Source organism: Archocentrus centrarchus, chromosome 20 (genome assembly GCF_007364275.1).
Source record: "Archocentrus centrarchus isolate MPI-CPG fArcCen1 chromosome 20, fArcCen1, whole genome shotgun sequence".
Classification (NCBI taxonomy): domain Eukaryota; kingdom Metazoa; phylum Chordata; class Actinopteri; order Cichliformes; family Cichlidae; genus Archocentrus; species Archocentrus centrarchus.
The window spans coordinates 5,901,564-5,923,586 of record NC_044365.1 but is presented as its reverse complement, the minus strand read 5'-3'; the positions used below and the strand labels follow the sequence as shown (position 1 = coordinate 5,923,586).

Here is a 22,023-nt window from a genome sequence, read left to right as displayed (position 1 = left end):
ATTGTAAAATGATCGCATTGTGCAGCCTTCTCTCTGATTTCATAATGTTGTATGAACTAGCATTAAGATGAAATAATTTACAATTATTAATTGTTCCTGGTTAATATTATGTGTTTGCCAGCCTAATCTGGCACACATTAACATGTATAAAATCTACTAATTTATGTCTGGATAATCCAATAACATATTTTAATGCACAAGCTAACTTAATTTAGACGTGCCAGTAAAAAGCAGTCTTATTTTTAAAACATCTCTCCTTTTAAAAATTACTCCTACTTCCATGTTCTATATGTCAATAATGCAGCAAGGTTCCTAACTTCCGGAAATTATTGCGAGACTTCATGATCCGCCGTTGCTGTTATCCATTTGAACGGAGATGACGCGACTCTTATTGTTCGAGGGCTCTGCAGCAAAGCGGCGCGTTTCACAGCTTCGGCACTTTTCGGGTATTTGCGCCACCGCATTGACTTCACGGTCTCACGTTGACTCCATTTTGCTTTCGCTTGTATGGGATCTTGTGTGTGCAGTGTCGGTGTAAACAGGAGACAAACAGGAGTGAACGCGGAGGCGCCGAGATATTGTTTCAAAAATGGAGGGGTAATATTTAATAATACAGTTCACTTGACACACATTTAGGCAGCAGAGAAACACTGTGACTGTGTGAATGCGTCATTTTATGAGGAAGCTGTGGGGGGGTGGGAGTCTTAATCTTGTGTTAGCGGGTTTCCATAGCCACGCACTCTTTGCTATTTAGGAAGTGCTTCATATTAGCATGCTTTTGTAGCTTAGCTCCCACTCGCTGTTTTCCTTGCTTTTTTGCTCTGTTGTTTAAAAGTCTCGCACAAAGGTGACGCTTTCGGGGAGAAATGTTTATACAGCTCATAGTTGTACTTGACAGGCGCTTGCTAACGATGTGGCTAGTAAAGTTTAGCAGACCGTTATGCTAACTGAGTACTGACTGCTGCACTACCACTGCTCTTTTGTATAGCACGTAACTAGCTTTAAACTAGCCAGTATATGTAAAAGTTGAATAGCGTGAAATGTGTCCTTATTGTAAATCAGTATGTGCCAACTGTGCATCAAACAGATTCAACTTTGTCGAGCTTTATGGTTAAAACCGTAGAAACTGTTTAATGGGCCCTCCTGTTGATATCACTGAAGCGCGTCATATTATCGGTTCACCGTTCATTGGGCTTGAATGGATTTAAACGTTACTTAAAGATGTTATCGCAAAGCTAGTTGGGAGGGCTGGGTGGAACATTTGGCAGAGCTGTTTACATATATTTACAGAACAACAATAGCTTCCATGTATGTGCGGTCGTAGTATAATAATTGAGTGCTGATGTATTGAGTCAGTCCACAATGCAGCGATAAGAATTGTGACTTAGTGTGGTTGGTGGACTTGGATATTGAAAAAACTGTCACATGATAACTTAAGCTGTATGATAATAGAGGCACTACACTGATATAACACTATTATATCTAATACAACTGTTTGTATCTGATGGTATTGCGTACCTGTGTGTTTTGTGTTGGTCTTCTGTTTTAAAGCTCTATTTGTGACTACATGAAAATATCTCTTTCAGCATCAGTGATGTTGCAGTTGGTGTAAAGGTGAGTTTTCTTTGCATCACACACACACACACACACACACACACACACACACACACACACACACACACACAAGGCTGCCTCATACATTGTGGGCAAGTTTTGTCCCAGATTGGTTTATGGTAGACAGAAATTGCTTTTTCCTATTATTTCTGACCACTTGATAAATGGTAATATCTGTTATGCTTCAGTAAAAGGGACCCAAATTAAGAACACTGTTAAAAAAACAAAACAAAAAACCACACTGGCCCTGTTCACAGATATCAACAAAAACAATGGCAACATTATCAGTTGCTAATGTGACATCAAGAGCTGAAGTACTTTAAATTATGTCAGTTGTTTGTATGACAAAGGGAGGAACAAATTAAAAGAATAAAATTGAAAAGACTGAAAATACAATTTTAAACACTGGAATCAGCATGTCCCAAAAAAACTCCTTATTGTAGACCTTAGTCACTTAAACAATAATGTGATTGGCAGATTACATGTTGTACACAGAATTCAAGCTTAACAACAAATGTTTTCAAACAGGCATCTTGTTGAAGGAAAAAACACAAAATATTAAACTTTTGCAGCAAAACTCAGCAACGCAGTAGTATCTCATTGGACAAAATGTCAATAAATTTATATAAATATTAATGACATGAAAACAAAGAGAAATTTGGAAAGCATGAAAAAGTCACTATCACTCTGCAGGTATTTCTTCAAGGAAGAGACAGGGAGCGCTGATCCTATAGCTACGCATGTGAAGATCTGTGAAAAACTAAACCATTAGTTTGTCTGCATACTGACAGCTTTTGTTTGGCTTGTTCAGAACGCTTCATTTGAACAGCCTTTGTCTGACAGGCGCACTGTGGTTGTGCAGAGCATAACGTTCCTTGCAGTTTTATTCAAACACTACAATTTACAGAGAGCATTACAGTTCCCATGCAGTATTAAGCATCCTACATGTTGGGCTGTGCAGTTAATTGAATTTTGATTTTGTTTTTGGCTCCAAACCATCACAAAAACAGTGTAATCGACAAAAAATGATGATTATTAAAATGTCATATTACGCTCTGCAAGTGCACTCTTAGGCCGGAATTATGCTTGTGCATCGGGTCTTTGCGGGGCTTACGCCGTAACCGGAAACCCTTCTGAATTCGACGCTGTAAACTATGGGGGGTTTTTTTTGCGTAACTTAACATGCACCTCCAAAGAAATGTAACTATACATCAGACAGATTCCTCCTGTGCACGTCTGACTACTTTTCTTCAGAGTTTTTATCAGTGGGAGAATAACAATCATCGTCTCAGTATAAGGAATAATAATCATAGCATCAATATAAGGACTCACAAACACTAGCAAATTCCTGAGATTCCTGAAACTATCTGAATGGATGTGAGGGAATGAACAAAGAAGTGGAAAAAACTAGCGGGACAAATATGTTCACAACCGGCCGCGTCGCATGTTAAACATGACCGCAACATAATTGACACAGATTTGCTGCACGGTGGGATCTGCGACACTAACACTGCAGTGTCACCAGTATAACCAGTATTTGGTGTGTTGGCCTGAATAATTCTGATTTAGTCTTAAGCTGAATGTGTTTTCTGTTTGCTCTGGGCTGTGATGGGCTAGCCTGACTGGAATCAGGGGTGTAGAATTAGGTAGGGAGATGTCCCTACCTATATTTGCACCATGGGTGTAATTAGCACCACACTGGACCCCAATTCATTACCAAAAACCCAGAAACCGATTCGACTTAACGTTACTACCAATGTTAATACCAGACCTTTGAATACATGCACAGGATCTGCCAGTGTGTTGTGGCAGCCACTAAAATGTCAGCACATTAATTTGGTCTAAATAATTTGGTCCTATTTCTTCCTAATATTATTAGTCGTGATAGCTGGCATTACCTTTCTATAATGTGTTCATTTATATTGCAAATTTTTATATATTTTTTATTTTGTATTTATATTTTTATGTTTTATTTATATATGCGGTATTTTATTTTCTATTTAGTATTTATTTTCAAGAGATTGTAGAAGTGCACTCGATTTCAGGTATTCACTGTTCTGCAGTAAATGCAGTGTGTTTACAAAGTAGATGAATAACCATGTTAAATAATCGTCATTTCAATATTGACCAAAATTACTGTGATTAGGATTTTTTTTCCATAATCACGCAGCCCTACCCGCATGCATGGTTAGATGTACCATGTAATGTTTATATGAAACGACCTGCACCGCCTCGTTTAGGTGCCTGATATTCCTGTCTTCGATTTTTAATCTCAGAGGTTTTTGCCTTGATAAATAAATTGGCTCACAGCATACTATCTTTTCACTTACATTAATTAATTTTATTGATTAGTAGGATTAATGCTTGTGATGGATTTAGAGTAGATGGATATAAGACAGAGAAATGGCTTAATCTGAAAGTAAGAATGGATACACCTTAAAAACCTTATGAACCACTCTGTGAATAAATATGCGGGCATGTGTAAAGGTTACTCCACATTTCAGATTTGTTTCTTTGTGAATGTGCATAGGTGCTTAGGCCACCTAACCTGATTTGTCAAGTGCCAGGTGCAATGTTGTGTGTGTAATGCGTCCCTATGAGTGTTCCTTGTCATCCCCTCAGTCAGGGGTTTGGGGCAAAGGGTCCCTGGGAGCTCTGGCAAGTCTTCTGGGACCTTGTATAGCTCAAGATTAAATGACACATCTTGACATCTTAAATTCAGCAAGATTAAAGCCACAGCAGCAGAGGAGGAACAGCACCACTCGTGTGCTGTTTAATGGCCCTTTCCTCCTACTGCCCTCCCTCCTGTTCCTTTAACATGTCTTCAGAGAGCTCTTTTTGTATCGTCTTTGAGGGCCTATCAGGAAAAGAGATTAGTTTTTCTTTTCACAGCTGTGCCTCACTTTTTTTTTTTTTTTTCCCCCACAGAGAGGATCAGATGAGCTGAGTATGTACAACAGTCCCAACTCTGGCATGAGCAGCATCAGTGGTGAGTTCATTCCAACCACCCCCGAATAGGGAGGGGATTGATGGAATTTGCATGCAGCCATTCGATGTGTAGCAACAGGCGGCATTAAAGAAAAGCACAGTTTAGAATCAACACAGTTTAATCCCTCCACTTATTTAAAATATTAGTATCACAACTGTTCACAACACTGCACAGACCAGTGCATACATGAAAGTTTGGGGTGGTTATGTCTTTAATTAAAAACCCATTGCTGCATATTCCCCTGAGGGAAGCCGTCCTCCTCAGGGACCCGTGAGGTGGATTTATGTTATGTAGCCATCGATCTTAAATAAGCACGCTTTCAGAGATGAAAGATTAAAATGTGGTACTGTGCAGGGTGGATACGGTGGCTTGATTTAGGAAGGAATGTGTATAAAAACTCTGAACATTCAACGTGAGGTGTCAGGTGCCGTAGTAGAAAGCCAAATTATTACGTACAGTGGCCAGTCTGACTGGCAGAGACTACTGTGTATGGTTTCATCAAAGTGTGATTCATTTATTTTGTTATTTACTTTCTAAAGGGAAGGGAAACTTGAGAATCAATTTTAGCACTTCTAGTGTAGATTAGTTAAAAAAGAAACATTACTTCTAGTTTGCGTATTTAGCTACATCATGTGTTGTGAAGCACTTTTTCTGTGCTGTACAAAAATTAGATTTTTCTCAGTTGAGAGGAAAATGCTGCATCACAAGTCAGACAGTGGCATGGTTAATGGACTAGTTCTTATATAGTGCTTTTCTACTCTAGCTGAGCACTCAAAGCAGTTTATACAACACGTTTGCATGTATCACACACATTCATACAAGCACTTGTAAGTGTTACATTATTAATCCTGCCTGTGTGACAAGTCATCATCTGGTATTATGGGATCACATATCGTACAGTTAAGTGTTTTAGGACTCAGAAGATTTCATACTTCGGCAGTATCTTCACATACATAGATTAGACTGGTTTGTAGGGTTAGATTAGTCTTAGGAAGGAATTATACTTTTTGGGTCCGCTTGGGTTCATGTGGTGTAAATTTTACCATCAAACGATGAGCACAAGGGTCCATGTGATTGTCTACATGCCTGCCTTTGTTTTGTGACTGCGTGGACTTGTCCATGGAGAATGTACATTATGCACCAACTACACATGTGTCTCAGGTGGTGGACTTAAAGCAAATTTGAAGAAGTACAACAGGAATGACTGCTTGGCCATGGGGCCTCTGGCTGTCTGTGTCTGCAATGGATTATCATTGAGGCCTTAAATTTGCACTTAGATATGGCTAATGCAAGTTGGACTTTTTTTTTACATTAATAAAGACCGACTCATTTTAAACAAAAATGAAAATGAAACGCCTCATTTCCAGGCTACCACTAAGCTGGGATCGTATCCTGCTGCAGATGCAGGCACAGACAGCCTCAGACATCATGGATGAGAAGTCATTCTTGTTAAAGGTCTTTGAAGTTTGCCTGAATGCTGAATGTGAGGTGTTGCATTGTAATGTTGTGTCTCCACGACTGAATCCATGTGATCAGAAAAAGTTGACATGCATAGTCATCTGTACAGAGCCTTGTGCTGTCTGTCTAATGATAACTCAGGCCCATGTGGAACCCAGCATACCTGCTGATGCTCAAACAGTTACGATGTTAATGTTATTTATTTACTAAGAGCCAGTGTGGATGAAGATGAAGTCTGATTGTTTTGCTTTAGTCTTTCCTGGACATTTGTTGACTGTAACAGGAAGTCATCAGCCTTACCTTTGAGACTGCAGCGCACCATTCAGTTATTCAGTGTTTGTGCTAAAATTTCAGATGGGGCTCCTAATGGCAGTGATAGTAAAAAGCTAAGGGTGGAGGAGGCCCCACCGTCTCGTGTAATCCACATTAGGAAGCTGCCCAACGAGGCCTCAGAGGCTGAGGTCATCGCCCTTGGCCTCCCTTTTGGCAAAGTAACCAATATTCTCACACTGAAGGGAAAGAACCAGGTGAGTTAAACAGACCTATACTGTGCATTTATACAATTTCATTTCAACAATTGTCATGCTCAATTTGAAAGAACAGATGCATTCTCACAGGACAAGCCATTCCTAGACAACAACATTGTCAGAGGACACTTGTAGGATTTTTCTATCTTGAACTGCCAGTTCAAGATAGACAGTTGAACTGCAGCACTCTTTGTACACTTGTGATTGAGCAGAGAATCTGAAACATGCCCACAACCTCATACAAAATCTGGTTATTATCGGTCTTCTGAGGTGGGCTGGAGGAAATACTTGGCATTTGTCCCTTGGATTCCTATCAACTGGAGAGGCATTGTTCTTCTTACAGTATCAGTGTGTCAGCAGCTGCCTCATCCCAAAGTTGAGACTCCATTTTTGTTGCTCTTGTGTTTGTTGCCACTTAGGTGAAGAATTGAAGATCATTCCAGTTTGGGGTTTTGTCATGAACACTTTGTCCTAGTGACCTCTGGCATAGATTTTTAGGTGTCAAAACAGGCAAGGTATCTTAAATGACTTTGGATGAGCGGAAGAAGATGGATGGATGGACTTATTAAATTTCTGGGGTGTTTGTTTTTTTTACTTCCAGGCATTCTTGGAGATGGGGACAGAGGAGGCAGCTGTCACTATGGTTAACTACTATTCCAAAGTAACTCCACTTATTCGCAACGTCCAAGTGTTTATTCAGTACTCCAATCACAAAGAACTCAAAACTGATGCTTCAAATCAGGTTTGTTGGGACAAACAGACTAATATGTTAGTAGTTGCACGTTTTTATTTTAATGACAGCGGCACAGCTTCATATCAAGAAAAAAAAACCATGCTTTTACAAATGTACCTCATCATTATTTGATTGAACATACATATTGTTACTTGACTACATTCAATACTTTGAAGCGTCTGGTATCATAAAACCAAAAATCACAGAAGGTATCTGTTTAATAGATGCCAGTTCTGGACATATACCAATGTTTGTCCTGTTGTCTCTGTAGTAATACCTCATTCATGATTTTGTGTGGTGTGTTCTGATGTTGAAAATGTGCTTGTGTTTGGCTGTAGCGGACCCAGGCAGTGCTGCAGGCAGTGTCAGCGGTTCAGTCACCGGGTTCAGATGTACAGGAGGTCCTCGCTGCAGCCTCCAGTCCTGTGCTGCGGATCATTATCGATAACATGTTCTACCCCGTAACACTGGATGTATTGCAGCAGGTAGGCAGCAGCTACTGTGCGTTAACACATCAGGGAATGTTTACAGTTCGTAGCTGAAGGAGAAAGTTTCAGTTTCTTTGTCTTGGCAGATTTTCTCCAAGTTTGGCACAGTCATGAAGATAATCACGTTCACTAAGAACAATCAGTTCCAGGCTCTTCTGCAGTTCAGTGATCCTGTCAGTGCACAGCAGGCTAAACTGGTGAGCTGATGTTTACTTGCATGTCTAATTATGTCCTCATTAATAATCACAAATTGTGTAGCTAATTTTTTTTTTTTTTTTTTTTGCAATTCTTGAGCATGGATGTTATATTCCTCCTATCAGGCACTGGACGGCCAGAATATCTACAATTCCTGTTGCACACTGCGTATTGACTTCTCCAAACTGGTCAACCTGAATGTAAAGTACAACAACGATAAAAGTCGCGACTACACCCGACCCGAGCTGCCAGCTGGCGATGGCCAGCCCAGTCTCGACCCTGCAGTGGCTGTTGCCTTCAGCAAAGACTCCAGCTCTCTCCTTGGTAAGATCCCAGGTAGATCCCACTTTTATTTATCCTTTTTGGAACTTGTTTGTTTGTACTTTAGCTTATTGCTATAGCCAAGGGTTCTAAATATCAGGCCATGTGATTGGAATTCACATGGTGTGCATTTTCTAATAAGGCATTTTGATCAAGTTTAGATGATTTGTAAATAAATGCTGCATGCTCTTGATTTTTAAAAATGAACAGTAAATAGATTTTACTGTAACAAATCTGTAACAGAGGATATCCACATGCAATAATCCATTATAATACAATATATTTGTTGTGCAGTGAATCACCTGCCAGATAATACAAATATGTGTTGTATAGTCATGGTAAAAATAAATTACAACCTCTTTCAATGCTAAGATTTTATATATCAGAACATAATAAACATAATCTGGTCATTAGCAGCATTCAGGTTTGTCTTAATACAATGCCAATAAGGTAAAACCTCAGTGAGGATCTTAACAGGGCAGTTGTTGTTGCCCATTAATCTAGGAAAGAATATAAGGCCATTCCAAAGTCCATCATTCTAGAGCGAGAAGTTGATGACAGGAAGGAGTGAATGTCCCAGCAAATTCACCCTAAGGTCAGACCATGCAATGCTTAGAAAAAAAGCCCAAGAGCTACGTCTCGGACTTAACCAGCCTTGGCTTAAAAAATATCAATGTTGTTGACAGTACAATTCAAAAAAGATTTAGCAAGAATGGCTCATTTTGAAGGGTTGTTTGGTCGTAATGCACAGCGCCACGTTTAGTGAATGTCCTCAAACCTCAATGAACTGAAGCAGTGTTGTAAAGAAGAGTGGGCCTAGTTTCCTCCAACAAGTGCAGTTGTTGTATTTACCTAATATTAAGACTAAATCATTTTTATCCTCCCGTGCAATATACAGTGGGAGGATCTTGTCATACCATCCGTCTGTCCTTTCATCCGTCTCTGTCCACGAGGTTTATAGACTCCAACACCACAGGGAGTTGAACCATGAAATTTGGCAAATCTGTTCTAGGATGTGGTACCAAAAAGTATTTTGTAGAAATGTTAACAATAGTCACCGAATATCAATATCAGTGTCTTACAGCGTGTTTAAAATTGTTTTGATTTATTGAGTTTTGTTAATATTGAAAACACATTTTGCTGTGAAATTTAGGGCAAGTCTTCCAAATTAGGACAAAATAGTTTATTTATTGTATTTAACGTAATAAGACGTTGTCTGAAGTGTTTTCTATTATGTAATGGGGCTGTAATGTTATCCCGACTTCTAAATTCTTTTTAAATGTTTTCATTAATTACTGGAGGACATCCCCACCAGTGATGGGTTTTGTTCTAATACAGGATTCTAGCCAATAAATCAATTTTAGAGTTTTTAGTCTTGATTTCTATATTTTTGAATCTGGGGAAGTGGTTCAAAGTCTCTGTATTTTAAAAGTAAATTATATCCTCTGCACACTCTCTCACTTACCACTATTTTATTAAGGTGCAACTTTTCAGTCAAGCTGACCTTCATTAGGTACAAAACAATGTTTTAATATGGATAGTGGATAATATGGATAATATGGAAGTCAAATGGATAGCTTCAAAACTTCTCCAGAGGTTTTTGTGTTTGATTGTTAGCAAAAATTGTTACAATTTAAGCCCAAGAATTGCAAGAAAATAGCTATGAAAACACTGCAGGAATATGTAATAAACTTTTGTTTCCATATTTTATAAACTTGCCACGTTCCTTTTGTCAACTTTATTTTTGTTGGGTACAGAAACAGATATTTTCAATTGGTCAAATGTAGTGACTCAAAAGTGTCCAAATTACAATTCCAGAGGACCAGAGGAGTAACAATTCTTCAGATGTGTCTAATTAGCTCGACTGTTTCGAAAAACAAAAAGTTGAACTATTGTCATAGCCTCGGCATCTGTGTCGTCTCTTTTACTAAAACATAAACATTGGCCATAACCTGAGAACTATGTGACCCAGAATGTTCAAATTCACACCATAGATGCGTACCGTTCAAGCTAGACCCATCAAACTTCACACACACAGCAGCGTGTCAGTGATAAGGAGGTGAAACAGAGCAACATTAGTTGTAGTCATGATGTAGCCATCATGTTCATGTGGATAATGTGTACGTGCACTAATTGATACTAAAATCTACTGTGGATTAGATACTCATTTTCAACAATATCAATGCCAACAGTGCCATCTGCACCTCCTCCAGTTAACACACAACCCCTCCCCTCACTAGCAGCTGAACACAGTAGTTAACGTTCATAAGAATAAACAACACTTTATAAGGAACTTTGAGAAGTTTTTCAACAACATAAAAGTGTTAAGCAGTTATAAATGTTAACCTGGTGGTACACACATTTAACTGTTAGCAATGATCCAGTGGTACATTAGCTGCTTCTCTAGTTTATTGTCCTTAGACAAGTTATGTAATGTATGTAATGTCTTTATAATTATACAGCTTCTCCATCTGATATCCATTAGGAATTAATCTGCTACACACAGGCAGATCTTTCTGCATCTTCACATAAATTACAAAGAATCTTCTGATTAATTTCTGATATCTAAAATCATCTTTTACATGGTCAAACATGTATGCTTTCATACTAAGATCATTGAAAAGGCCAAGTCTTGTACATTTTAAGACAAAGTCAACATTTTCTTACCTGGCTGCCATTTTGAAATTTTTAGTGGCTAATGGGCTTCATGAAAAGATTAACCATAAATGAGTGAATGTGCCAATTTTGGTACCTGTGAACAATTTTACCTGTAAGGTTAAGTTTCCTGCTGCACTAATGGGTGTTATGGAACAATAAGTTGAGCCCTGAAACCAAACTGATTTTATGATTTATTGAAAGTAAGAATATAACCTTTGCAAAGGGATCAATACAGCACGAACAGTATTCGCACCAGCAAAATAACCACAGTTCCTTTATAGTCATTGTGTTGATACAGTCTTGTTCTGTTAGCTGTGGGGAGTTCAGTTTCCCACCACTGTGTAACTTCAGCCTGATAATAGGTGCGTCATGGCCTTGGACACAACCTAGAAAGAAATTTGTTTTCTACTTTGCACAATTGGTCTTTGTACTAGAAAATTAGAATTACATACCAAAGAAGTACACAGAGGTTATTTGAGCTGAAAAACAAATGTTCCATTACACAGGGTACCACTGACATATGACCTGGTAGTAAATACCTTGGAGGGTTACCTAAGTAATGGAAGCCTGTAATGACTGCAAGTGAGCAGCCGTCAGCTTCAGAGCGATGCACGAATGTATGTGTGCAGGCTTTAGAAATCACAGAGGCTGCACTTTGTTTTTACCATGACATTTTTATTATCATCATCATCATTGTCATTTCAACTGTTGTAACAAAAAAAGATTTCCCAAATATGGGATATGATTAGAGTTTGGTACAATTCCTCTTCTCCGCTCCATGATCGTCTTGTCTGCTTCCTGTCAGGAGCCCTGAACCCTCTGAGTGCGGCGGCAGCAGCTGCTGCTGCTGCAGGGAGGGTGGCCCTGGCTGGACAGGCAGGCTCCAGTGGGGTCCTGCTGGTCAGCAACCTCAATGAGGAGGTTAGTAACACACATACAAACACCAGTCAGATGGAACGTCCAAGGCCTAAACTCCGCCATTCCTACCCACCACCTCCATTCATCTGTTCTTTTTTTCTGTTGCTGGTTGTGGGTCAGTTGTTGTCTTTGTGGAACCATTTCCAGGTTTATTTTCTTGTGCCTGTCATTAAAGAAACGTGTATGAAAAGTCCATATTGGGATTTGACCTGACAACTTGAATCTGTTAAATCTCATAATCTGGTTTATTGAGCGATTGTGTGATCTGTGACAGTTCAGTTTTTATTGAACCTTCCAGTCTCAAGATGTTGTATTAGAGACTGCCTTTCAATGCAAGCAGCATTTTCCCAAATGTTAATTTGATTGTATAATCCTTTATTTGCTCCTTGCCTAACATGCCTGTGTAGATCCCATTTTCACTGTAATCACTGAACTCTCCCAGAGCACAGCTGATGTTCCACCTCTGGGCTCCTGTTAGATGTGAAGCTGGAGGTCTTGTTTTATACAATAGTTTTTTGTATGACCTTTTCTTTACTGTATTTTTGTGGTGTTCTTAACACAAAGACCTTGTGCATTTTTTTACCTCTCCCCTTTTTGGTCCCCTAAGAGACTGGGGGGGATGTGCTGTTTCGCTCATAGGCACCAGAACCCTCTCTTCTTTCCTCCTCTGATGGTCAGCCCTCCCCTTCTCTTGTCAAACTGCATCTAACTCTGCTAACCATCTCTCTTCTGTTTTTCCTCTCTAACCTCTCCTCACCTCTCCTCAGCTCATATGAAATCATTCTGTGGTCTCCTAGCAGTGTCTGAGCCCAGTGCTCGCTCTCTTCTCTCTACTGCATTTTGTTTGTTTTTAAATTGAGACTTAATTGGCATCTGATCGTTCTTTCTTTCTGACTGAATGCTTGTTTTATTCTGCCTCCACCTTCACTCCGTATCTAACCCATTCAAACTTAAACCCCTGATGTTAAAATACTGTGCTTAAGCTTTGTTTTAGCCTTTTGGACTTGTGTGAATGCCACACAAGTGGCCTTCACATCAACTCCTGCATGCCAGGTTGTGCTGCTAAAGCTTTCTTTGCTGCATGGTCTCTTAACTAATCTGCCCTTCTTCTCAACTCTTCTTATATCATTGTTGAAAGTTTTTAGACATTGAGATTTTCTTAGCTGCTGCATGTTATTTTTCTCCCATTGTAATCACTTTATATTGCTGATTTATTATGATTTTGACATGAATGTACTTTTACCCCATGCTTGTCCAGGATGAACACCAGTTTTTATTTTTACTTTTTGCTCTATCTAAAGAAAACATTGATCCAAGCCATTATCTCTGACCAAACTACCTGCATTATTCCAGTGTACTGACGTATATTTTATTTTTTGTCCCTCCCCCATTCCTCACTTTTTTATTTTATATCCCCACCCAAATTTGCATTTGCCCCCCTGATCTCTCTCTCTCTCTCTCTCTCTCTCTCTCTCTCTCTCTCTCTCTCTCTCTCTCTCTCTCTCTCTTCCCCCCCCCTCCTTCTTTTCTCCATTCGTCCTGCCTCCACCTTCACTCTGTGTGCTGGTGGAGATTTTTTATAAATTTCCAACTTCAAATTACCCCTTCTTCCTCCTGTATTAACCAACCCTTCTTCCCCCTCCATGACCCCTCATCCACCGCCTGCTCCCCTCCTCCATGACCCACCACCTCCATCACTCTCCGGGGAAAAACAAAAACCACCATTCCTCCTACCTACCTCCGTTCTGGATTGATCTGTCCATCTCTACCTCCGCTCCGCTCCGACTCTTCTACCTCTCTACCTGTCTCACGCTGCTTGTTGCTCTTCTCTCCCTCTAAAGATGGTTACGCCCCAAAGTCTGTTTACCCTCTTCGGTATGTTATCGTTAGCTCTCTCTCTTCTCTTTCTTTACCTCTCTCTTTCTTTCTTGTATCTACTTTTATTCTACTTCCATTCTGACAATTATTATTGTTATTATTATTATTATTATTATTACAATTACAATAAGCTTTTGTATATTTGTTTGCAGATTTGTAGAATTATAATTGGTAATTTTGAATATGTATTGGCCCCCTGTTGGTTTGGGTTAATGTTGATTACTCTACCTAAAAGTTTACTATGTAGTAATATGTTAATGCATGGTTAAGCCATTTATTTTTGCATGTGGATTTTATTTATAGCCATCTCACACAGCTTGATAACTTATGTTTAGAGGGTGCTTCTCTTCCCTTTACCTGTTCTTTCACACACTTTCACACACCTCACACTCTACAGTCTACTGTAAACCTGTGTGTTTCTCTGCTGTCATCTCTGTTGTACCTTGTTTTAAATATCCTTGTCTCCTGTGAAACCTTGAGATTTTTCTAACTCTCTGCTTTCTCTCCTCCCCACCTCTTCTCCTCTTGCCTGCCTGTGCGTTTATCACAGGAGTGTATGGTGACGTCCAGAGGGTGAAAATTCTTTATAACAAGAAGGACAGTGCTCTCATACAGATGTCTGATTCCAATCAGGCCCAGCTAGGTGAGTAGATGTCATCAGACTCAGAGATGGTCTGATAAGACAGGTTTAGTATTCTGTATTGTAAACTTGGTACCAAAAAAAAAGTTTGATTATTTCTTTGTTGCAACAATACTTCTTGGCATTAAATCTTGTACCTTATACCATTTATGGATTAAGCAGCAAAAACTTGCCACATCTTCTCTGCCAAAACCTTCTTGCCAATGACTCTTGTTTGGTGGTGGTTATTGGATTGTATGACTGAATTCTGGAGAAACAAGACATATTGGCAACAATTTATTCATGTAACAATCAGGGGCCTCTGCGAATCGTGGCGGAGGGGTTTTTGTGTCCCTGATAGGGTCTCCCAAGGCAAATTGGTCCTGGTTGAGGGGCCAGACAGAACGATCCAAGCAACAAGGGAACAGTTTACTCTGCCCAGGTTAGGGTCAACTGGGCCCCATCCTGGAGCCAGGCCTGGGGAGGGAGCTTGAGGAAGAGCAGCTGGTGATCTGTTTATTCAGGCTGGTTTTTGAAGCCTTATCTAAATTAACTAATATTTATGGTCTTGGGGGACATTTGGTTGTTTCCCCCGTTCCTCTTGGCACAATCATTCAAGATGAAGTAGATTTGATGGTGGTGGTGCTTTATTGGGTTGAAGTATTATACCTAAGCCACTTAAGATCTTTCTCAGTGATTTCTTCTTGGCACTCCTTTGTTTTCTTACTCTGCTTTGGGTTGATGACTTGTTGAACAGCTTACCTGATCACTCTGGGAATGACTTTTTCTCAAGATAGTTCTAGGACTGGGTGATATGGACCATAAAGAATGTCTTGAAATTTTTTTGCTGAATAGCGATATATATATATACACCGTATTTTTTGGGCTATAAGGTGCACTTAAAATCCTTAAATTTCCTCAAAAATCGGCAGTGTGCCTTATAATCCGGTGCGCCTTATGTGTGAATTCTTCTTGTGCTTACTGACCTTGAACCAATTTTATGTGGTACACTGCACTCAAAAATATGTCGTAATGTTTTAGTGCGACTTTGGTCAGGGACGTTTAATAAATATCAAAATATTATTAACAATTAAATGGTTGCTGTGTGCCGCAACCAAAACAAAACAGTAACAACGAGACACTTTTATTAACATTCAGCTGTAGATGTACATGAGAAATTGCTCAAAAATAAACTTTTTTTTTTCTACAATTTTTAATGAATTTTTCTCCACCTTTGATCCCTTCCTGTAAACGGGTCAGTGGAGTGTTGAACGTTTTCACTTGGTATTAAAATGGCTCAGAAATTTAGAAACGTTAAGGCATTTGGGATCAGTTTGATGATACACAGGAGTCTCACCACTGACTTTTCTTTTTTCTTTTTTTTTTAATCACCACCAAAGCTATGAGCCACCTGAATGGCCAAAAGATGTACGGTAAGATCATCCGGGTGACGCTGTCCAAGCACCAGACGGTGGCGTTGCCTCGGGACGGCCTGGACGATCAGGGTTTGACGAAGGACTTTGCCAACTCGTCGCTTCATCGTTTTAAGAAACCAGGTTCCAAGAACTTCCAGAACATCTTCCCACCTTCTGCCACTCTTCACCTATCCAATATTCCGTAAGTACCAGGCAGGTCAGTCAGCGTCACACATGAGGCATGCTGTTGAAGGATGTCTCAGATACCCCTTCTTACAAGTAGAGCTGTTAGTGCACGAGATAAAGTTTTGTTTGCAGTGTGCGGTTTTCAAAAATAACGCGTCACTATACACAGTGTCCTTGGCGTGTTGGCCAATGAACAGATCTCACTGTCTGCAGTTGAAGGAATCAAAGCTCAAATGCAGCTTTTCAAGATCGTGTGTGTTTGTGTCACACAGTGGTGTGGACATCCCAGTCTTAAACACATTCATCAGTGCTGTTTATTAACTAGCTAGCAGTTACGGTCCACTATGATTTTCACCTTGCTACATGGCTGCAATGCTGGTTCTCTGTTGGAGCTGGAGCAGCTAGTCAGAGACCCTAGCTTAGTTAGATACGCACTCACTATTAGGCCTGAATTAGTTTTCTGCACTGGGTCTTTGCAGGGGCTGCGTGCACAAGTGGCCGATGTCTACTGTGTGTTAATTACCTTGTGGTCGTGTCCCAGTGTGTTACCTGCAGCGCTGGCCGACAGAAACAAAAACATACTGGGACTTTTCCCCTCCTGGGTCCTCCCTCTTTGTGGTCAGTTTTTTTTTCTGGCTGCAAACATAATTGTCTCTCTAGTTTTAGTTGTTTTTTTTTTCCTTTTGTTCGTACCTTCACATCCATTCCAATAGTTTCAGTAAACTCCCTCCAGGAATTTGAGTCCTTATGTTCATGCTATGATTATTATTCCTCATATTTATTCTCTTCCTGAAAAAATTCAAAAACTGCGGCAAAAATAGCCGGAAATGCACGAGAAGACTCGGCAGTGGTGAAGAGGCCAATCACAATAATTTCGGGCTGCGCAGACCCAACCTGTAGTTACGTTTCTTGAGAGGCGCACGTCAGGTTACATCATAGGTTACTGTGTAGGTTCAGAGTTTCTGTAGCCGCCTTGTGTGAGGTTGGAGGTTTTCCCCTTGAGAAGTGTCATCATCCACAGCATGCACTTGCTTCTGTCTCGCTGTTGTACTCAAAGCAACCCTGTATGGACTCTGCCGCTTTCTTCCTTATTTTGTGCACTGACATGGTGAACAGACACACACAGGGAGGTACCGCATGACACTCCCAGCTGCAACTGCTAGGGGGGAAATAATGGTTTCATATCAATTCACAAGGTTTTTAAATAAAGTGACAAACATGAAAACAAAGGTAATGTTTTAGTTAGTTTTGCAAACCCACAATACATTTTCAGTTATTTTTTTTCCTTTTAATTACTGTTTTTTCAGTTAATGAAAATGTTTTTTCAAATTCAGTTTTTGTTATTTTGTTTGTTTTCATCATCGATCGTAACCCTGGTGTCTGATTGTAGTCTGTGTCCTTTATTCTGACAGACAAGATGTGACAGAAGATGACCTGCGGCTGCTGTTCTCCAACACTGGAGGCACTGTGAAAGCATTCAAGTTTTTCCAGTATGTACAGCTGTCCTACCCACTGAACGGGGCCAGGCTAGCATTTGTTACAGATTTGCTATGAAGCTCCATCCTCCAACAAGTTTTAATGCTTGTTCTAGTTAACCTGCAGTATTTGCCTCTGCTTCTTCTTTTCCAGGGATCGCAAAATGGCTCTGATCCAGATGTCAACCGTGGAGGAGGCCATCCAGGCGCTGATCGACCTTCACAACTACAACATGGGAGGCAACCAGCACCTGAGAGTCTCTTTCTCCAAGTCCACCATTTAAGAATGTGACTCAGACTCTTGACAGTATGATGGTTTACTGTTTTAAGGAAGCGGCAGTCAGAAAGCTCCTAGACTGTGTCTGAACACCAGGGGGACCACATAGATTGAATCAGTTTTGTTGATCATATCATTCCTTTTGTTTGCCTTGTTTCCTTTTTTTTTTTTTTTCTTTAAAAAGAACAACTGGATCCTCCGAGCTGTTTCTTAACTGTACCTTCATATTTTTATGTGAAGCAAAATATTGAAATGGTTGATTGTCCCCCTGTGCGGTAGTTGGATGTAGAATAGTGTTGAATTTTTAATTTAGTGGCAAAGATACAGTACTCGTGTGCCTTACTCAACAATAGCAACTTTTTCCTACAGCTGGACGTGTTCATTTCTGATCCTCCCAGTGAGGCACATTGGTCTTGAAGATTTTTGGGAGCTGGTGAGAATGCAGATTATTTTCTCATCATCAAGACAAAGCTGTTTTTGAAGTTGTGCCTCTGACCAGGTGTAGCTGTGGTTCCTTTTGTTCTCCAGTTTTAGATTGATAACATTTTCCTTTTTAGTTCAGCAGCAGGAGAGCAGAATATTCCTGAGGCAGAAGGTTTTTACACAGCAGCCTACGACAGGCAGTTTAACTTGAATTCCATTATTCCACGGGGATGTTCAGCCGAAGATTGTTCTAGCACAATCCATGCATAAGATAAAGTATGACAATGTGGTTAAGTATTTCTTTCTGTGTGTTTGAACCCTTCCTTGCTTTTTCTATAGCAGTGAGGTGTAATAGTCGGTGACAGTGTTTCTTTAAAGCATGTATGTGATGATAGGATCTCACATAAAGTGTTGCATGCTGTGGAGGCAGTAAAAAAGATGAGTCCACTGTGATTGCATTGTCATGTGACACTTTACTTGAGAGGTTTACTCAGTTGGACCAAAGTTTCTGTGCCTTTAGTGTTCTTTTAAGTCATATGAACAACAAAAAAAAGAGCATTTAAAAACCCAGAATTCTTGCATATTTGGGGGAAATGCCCACAATTTGAAGTGTTCACAGAATTCTCGTTTTTTTTTTTTAAATCACAAGACCTGTAGACTGGAGGCATTTGTTCTGAAATAATGCTTATGTATATTTTTTATCATCCAAGTCTGATTTTTATACAGCTCAAAATGTAGGGATTTGGTATCATTCTAAAGAGGTGCAATTAAAGGGTGAATTATTTTCTAATAAGGAGAGGCACAACTTGGTTTTCTGCTTTTTGAGTTTCCCCTCTCATGGTGTCTCTCGTGTGTTCTGCATTACCTCTGTAGCATGTCTAATAAAACTCTTCCGTAGCTCTGCATTCACCTTCTCTGTCTCTCTTCTCCGTTCTGTCTGCTCTGCTCGCTTCGGAAACTGTCTTCATTCCCGGGGCGGGAAGGAAGCCAAAATCAGTTTTGGAGCCACTTGAAAACAAGCTCTAATAAGCCAGATTGAGCCCTGTGATGGTGCTAATTTACAGGACAAGAAGTACATTTTCTTGATGTGTTTCCCACTCTGACAACTGACTCAATCTGTTCCTCTAATGTCTTGCTCTTCTTTCGTCTTGTAGTTGCCTGTTTTCTGATCAGTCTCAAAGGGCTGCTGCTCTCCTGACAAAGTTTGGTCTATCTACTTATTCTCATGCCTTTTATCCGTTGCATGAATGGACTTGGTTTTCACTTTTCACACTACCAGCAGCTTAGGAGCACGTTTGAGTAAACTTGACACAGCCATGAGCATCAATATTGGACACTTTTTACAGTCTTTACACACAGCTTTGGTCTGCAGAACTGTGGAAGCAGCGCTCGGCCCCACTGTAGAAGTAAAACATGCCCAATAGACAGCTGCTCCTGGGGGGGGGGCATGTCTATGTGCCTTTCTCTGTCCTGACACCTTCACGCTCCTGCTTGTAGTTACATTCAGAGCTTAAGGAAGAAATCTTCATTATGTAACAAGGTACAGATAGAATCACTAACATGCACGTGCTTAGACTGTGGAAGGAACCTGGAGTACCCAGAAGAAACTGATGCAGGCACGAGGAGAACGTGCAAAGCACACAGAAAGGCCCCAGCTTAGTAGCAGGTTTGAACCGGGAACCTTCTTGCTGTTGACGGCCTGTTAAATTGTTTGGAACGGCACTAAATTCAGTGGACACAGCAGTGAACGTGGAATCAACCTGTTAACATACTCAGCCAGAAGTTACTTTTACTCTGTGGAAGGAGTGTCATTACTCATACTACAGTGTTCTTGTGATTAAAGAAACCAGTGATGTTCCAGGAGATACCAGAACACAGAATGACTTATGATAGAGGTTGTCACTCAAAGCGATTGTAAGAGACTTTAAGTTTGATTATCTTACTGTGGGAGGCTGAAGGAAACTATAGATAAAGTGTAATTTATGGCCAACATGCTCTCATGAGTCCTTCTTACCCCTTGTTTTACGATAAGGTGGAAGAAACCTTATTTCTTCCACCTTATTGGACCCAGAGTGGAGAAGAGGTTGCTTTGAAGCAACCTAGGGCCTGCTATTATCAGAAATGTCCACCAAAAGCCACGACAATGTTTACCGCTCAGTAGAGGTGGGAAGTAACAATGTACAAATACATAGTTACTGTACTTAAGTAGAATTTTTGGGTATCTGTACTTTATTTGAATATTTGTCTTTTGGACTGTTTTTCCCTTTATGCCCTACATCTTACACAAATATCTCTACTTTCCACTCCTTCAATTTTCAGAACAGGTTTGTTACTTTAGGACATTTAAGGGGAGTTACTTCCTGTCACTGCATCTTCAAACATCAAACCCATTTGAACCTAAATGGAGGGAATAATAAAACATAAAACACAATGCTGGAGTATCCGTCAATGGTTCTTATCATACACAGAGAGATGATAAAGGTAAAAACAACATAATTTCTTCATCATTTACTTTGTAGTACCATACTCAGGGCTTAAAGTGAGTTGGAATGATCCAGAAGGGCATTTTTGGTCCACATGTCCATAGGCTGTTTGTGGTACTTCAGTATCTACCTATTGCTACGGATGAAACAAGGGAGTGATGTTTTTAGGTGGCAGGTAATTTCAAATGCAGTATTTATGTCTGTCTGTCAATCTGTGAGCTCTTACCTCTCCAGTCAAAAACCACAAGAAGCTGAATCCTGAAATTTGGCATATGTGTTTTTTACTCTTCAAAGATGTGCAACATGAAATTCATATCCCTGGATATTTAGTACCCTTTGTACACTGGCTGTATTTATCTGAAGTGGAGGGTAAACAACATGGAGGACTTCAGGCTGCTAATACTATGATAATATATGCTAATGATATGCAGCCTCTTTCTCCTGCCTGATTGGTTTAGCCTAATAATGTAATTATATTGTGCTGTGTGATTATACCTACTTGACCATTATTGACTGAAATGGAGGAAGTGGGGATTCCCCATATCTAGCAGCTGACCGAGGTCACAGAACAGCTGGCAGCAGCTGATGGTGAGAAACTGGGAAATCCCTAATTTGTAGGTGAAGAGCCGTCTGTTTATAGTAACATCAGTTCTGGGCTGCAGCCTTTTTGATTAACCTGTAATGCCATTTTCTGATTGACTGAGCATTGTCATGTTGGAGAATATGATGTGAATACCTTCTAAGTATACATTATGTCTGGCTTATTGTTATAGATTATACAAACAGAGGGACATTATTTAGTATACACCCTTGTGCAAGAGTGCAGCATGTGCTTTGTCTAATTTGTTTGCCATGAAAATTCCCTATCTGTTGTAGCATGTGGTCACCAAAAATCATTGTAGAGATGTTCGAGATAATCACAGAATATCTCTTACAGCATGCTTAAAATTGTTTTGATTTAATGAATATTGTTAATATTTAACACATATTTTTGCTGGAATGTGCATTATATCTTTATTAACCCACATGTGACTAAAAGTATTTGGGTAAATTTTTAGGGCAAGGGCTCCAAATTAGGGCAAACAGTTTTGCAGAAGGTAATAAGATGTCTGCAGAAGGGTTTTCTATTATGAAATGGGGCTGTAATGTTATCCTGACCTCTGCATTTATATTTTCATTAATCGCAGGAGGATATTCCCATTGTTAAATGCTGATTTCATTTTTTGAGGGTAAAAAGCTATCCAAATTCCTGTGTGGAAAAAGGAATTGCCCCTAAACCTAATATCTGGTTGTGCCACCCAAGGCAGCAAGAACTGCAATCAAGTATTTCCAATAACCAGCAATGAGTCTGTCACATCGCCGTAGA

At 39.9% G+C, this 22,023-nt stretch overlaps 1 protein-coding gene across 3 annotated transcripts; it reads left to right on the top strand.

The window, feature by feature from the left end:
- Window positions 1-356: 356 nt before the first annotated feature.
- Window positions 357-20,619, top strand: LOC115799254 (polypyrimidine tract-binding protein 2-like). 3 transcript variants are annotated; one of them, XM_030756310.1, is made up of 14 exons: window positions 357-446; window positions 1,587-1,614; window positions 4,543-4,603; window positions 6,416-6,588; window positions 7,190-7,330; window positions 7,660-7,806; window positions 7,896-8,006; window positions 8,130-8,340; window positions 11,789-11,904; window positions 13,743-13,776; window positions 14,330-14,422; window positions 15,799-16,015; window positions 17,412-17,489; window positions 17,629-20,619. In XM_030756310.1, the coding sequence occupies exons 3-14, from the start codon at window positions 4,564-4,566 to the stop codon at window positions 17,756-17,758; spliced, it is 1,491 nt and encodes a 496-aa protein (XP_030612170.1). In that variant the 5' UTR covers window positions 357-446; window positions 1,587-1,614; window positions 4,543-4,563; the 3' UTR covers window positions 17,759-20,619. The 3 variants fall into 3 exon arrangements, with proteins under 3 accessions (XP_030612170.1, XP_030612169.1, XP_030612167.1); XM_030756309.1 differs by lacking the exon at window positions 357-446 and adding an exon at window positions 455-597 and having other exon boundaries at window positions 8,130-8,328; XM_030756307.1 differs by lacking the exon at window positions 357-446 and adding an exon at window positions 455-597.
- The last annotated feature ends 1,404 nt before the right edge of the window (window positions 20,620-22,023 follow it).

What these genes read in the sequence shown, in the direction of transcription:
- LOC115799254 (XM_030756307.1), top strand. An exon ending in CACTGGATGTATTGCAGCAG is followed by an intron (nt 7,807 to 7,895) that starts GTAGGCAGCAGC and finishes TTGTCTTGGCAG; the next exon opens with ATTTTCTCCAAGTTTGGCAC. An exon ending in CTTCACCTATCCAATATTCC is followed by an intron (nt 16,016 to 17,411) that starts GTAAGTACCAGG and finishes TTATTCTGACAG; the next exon opens with ACAAGATGTGACAGAAGATG.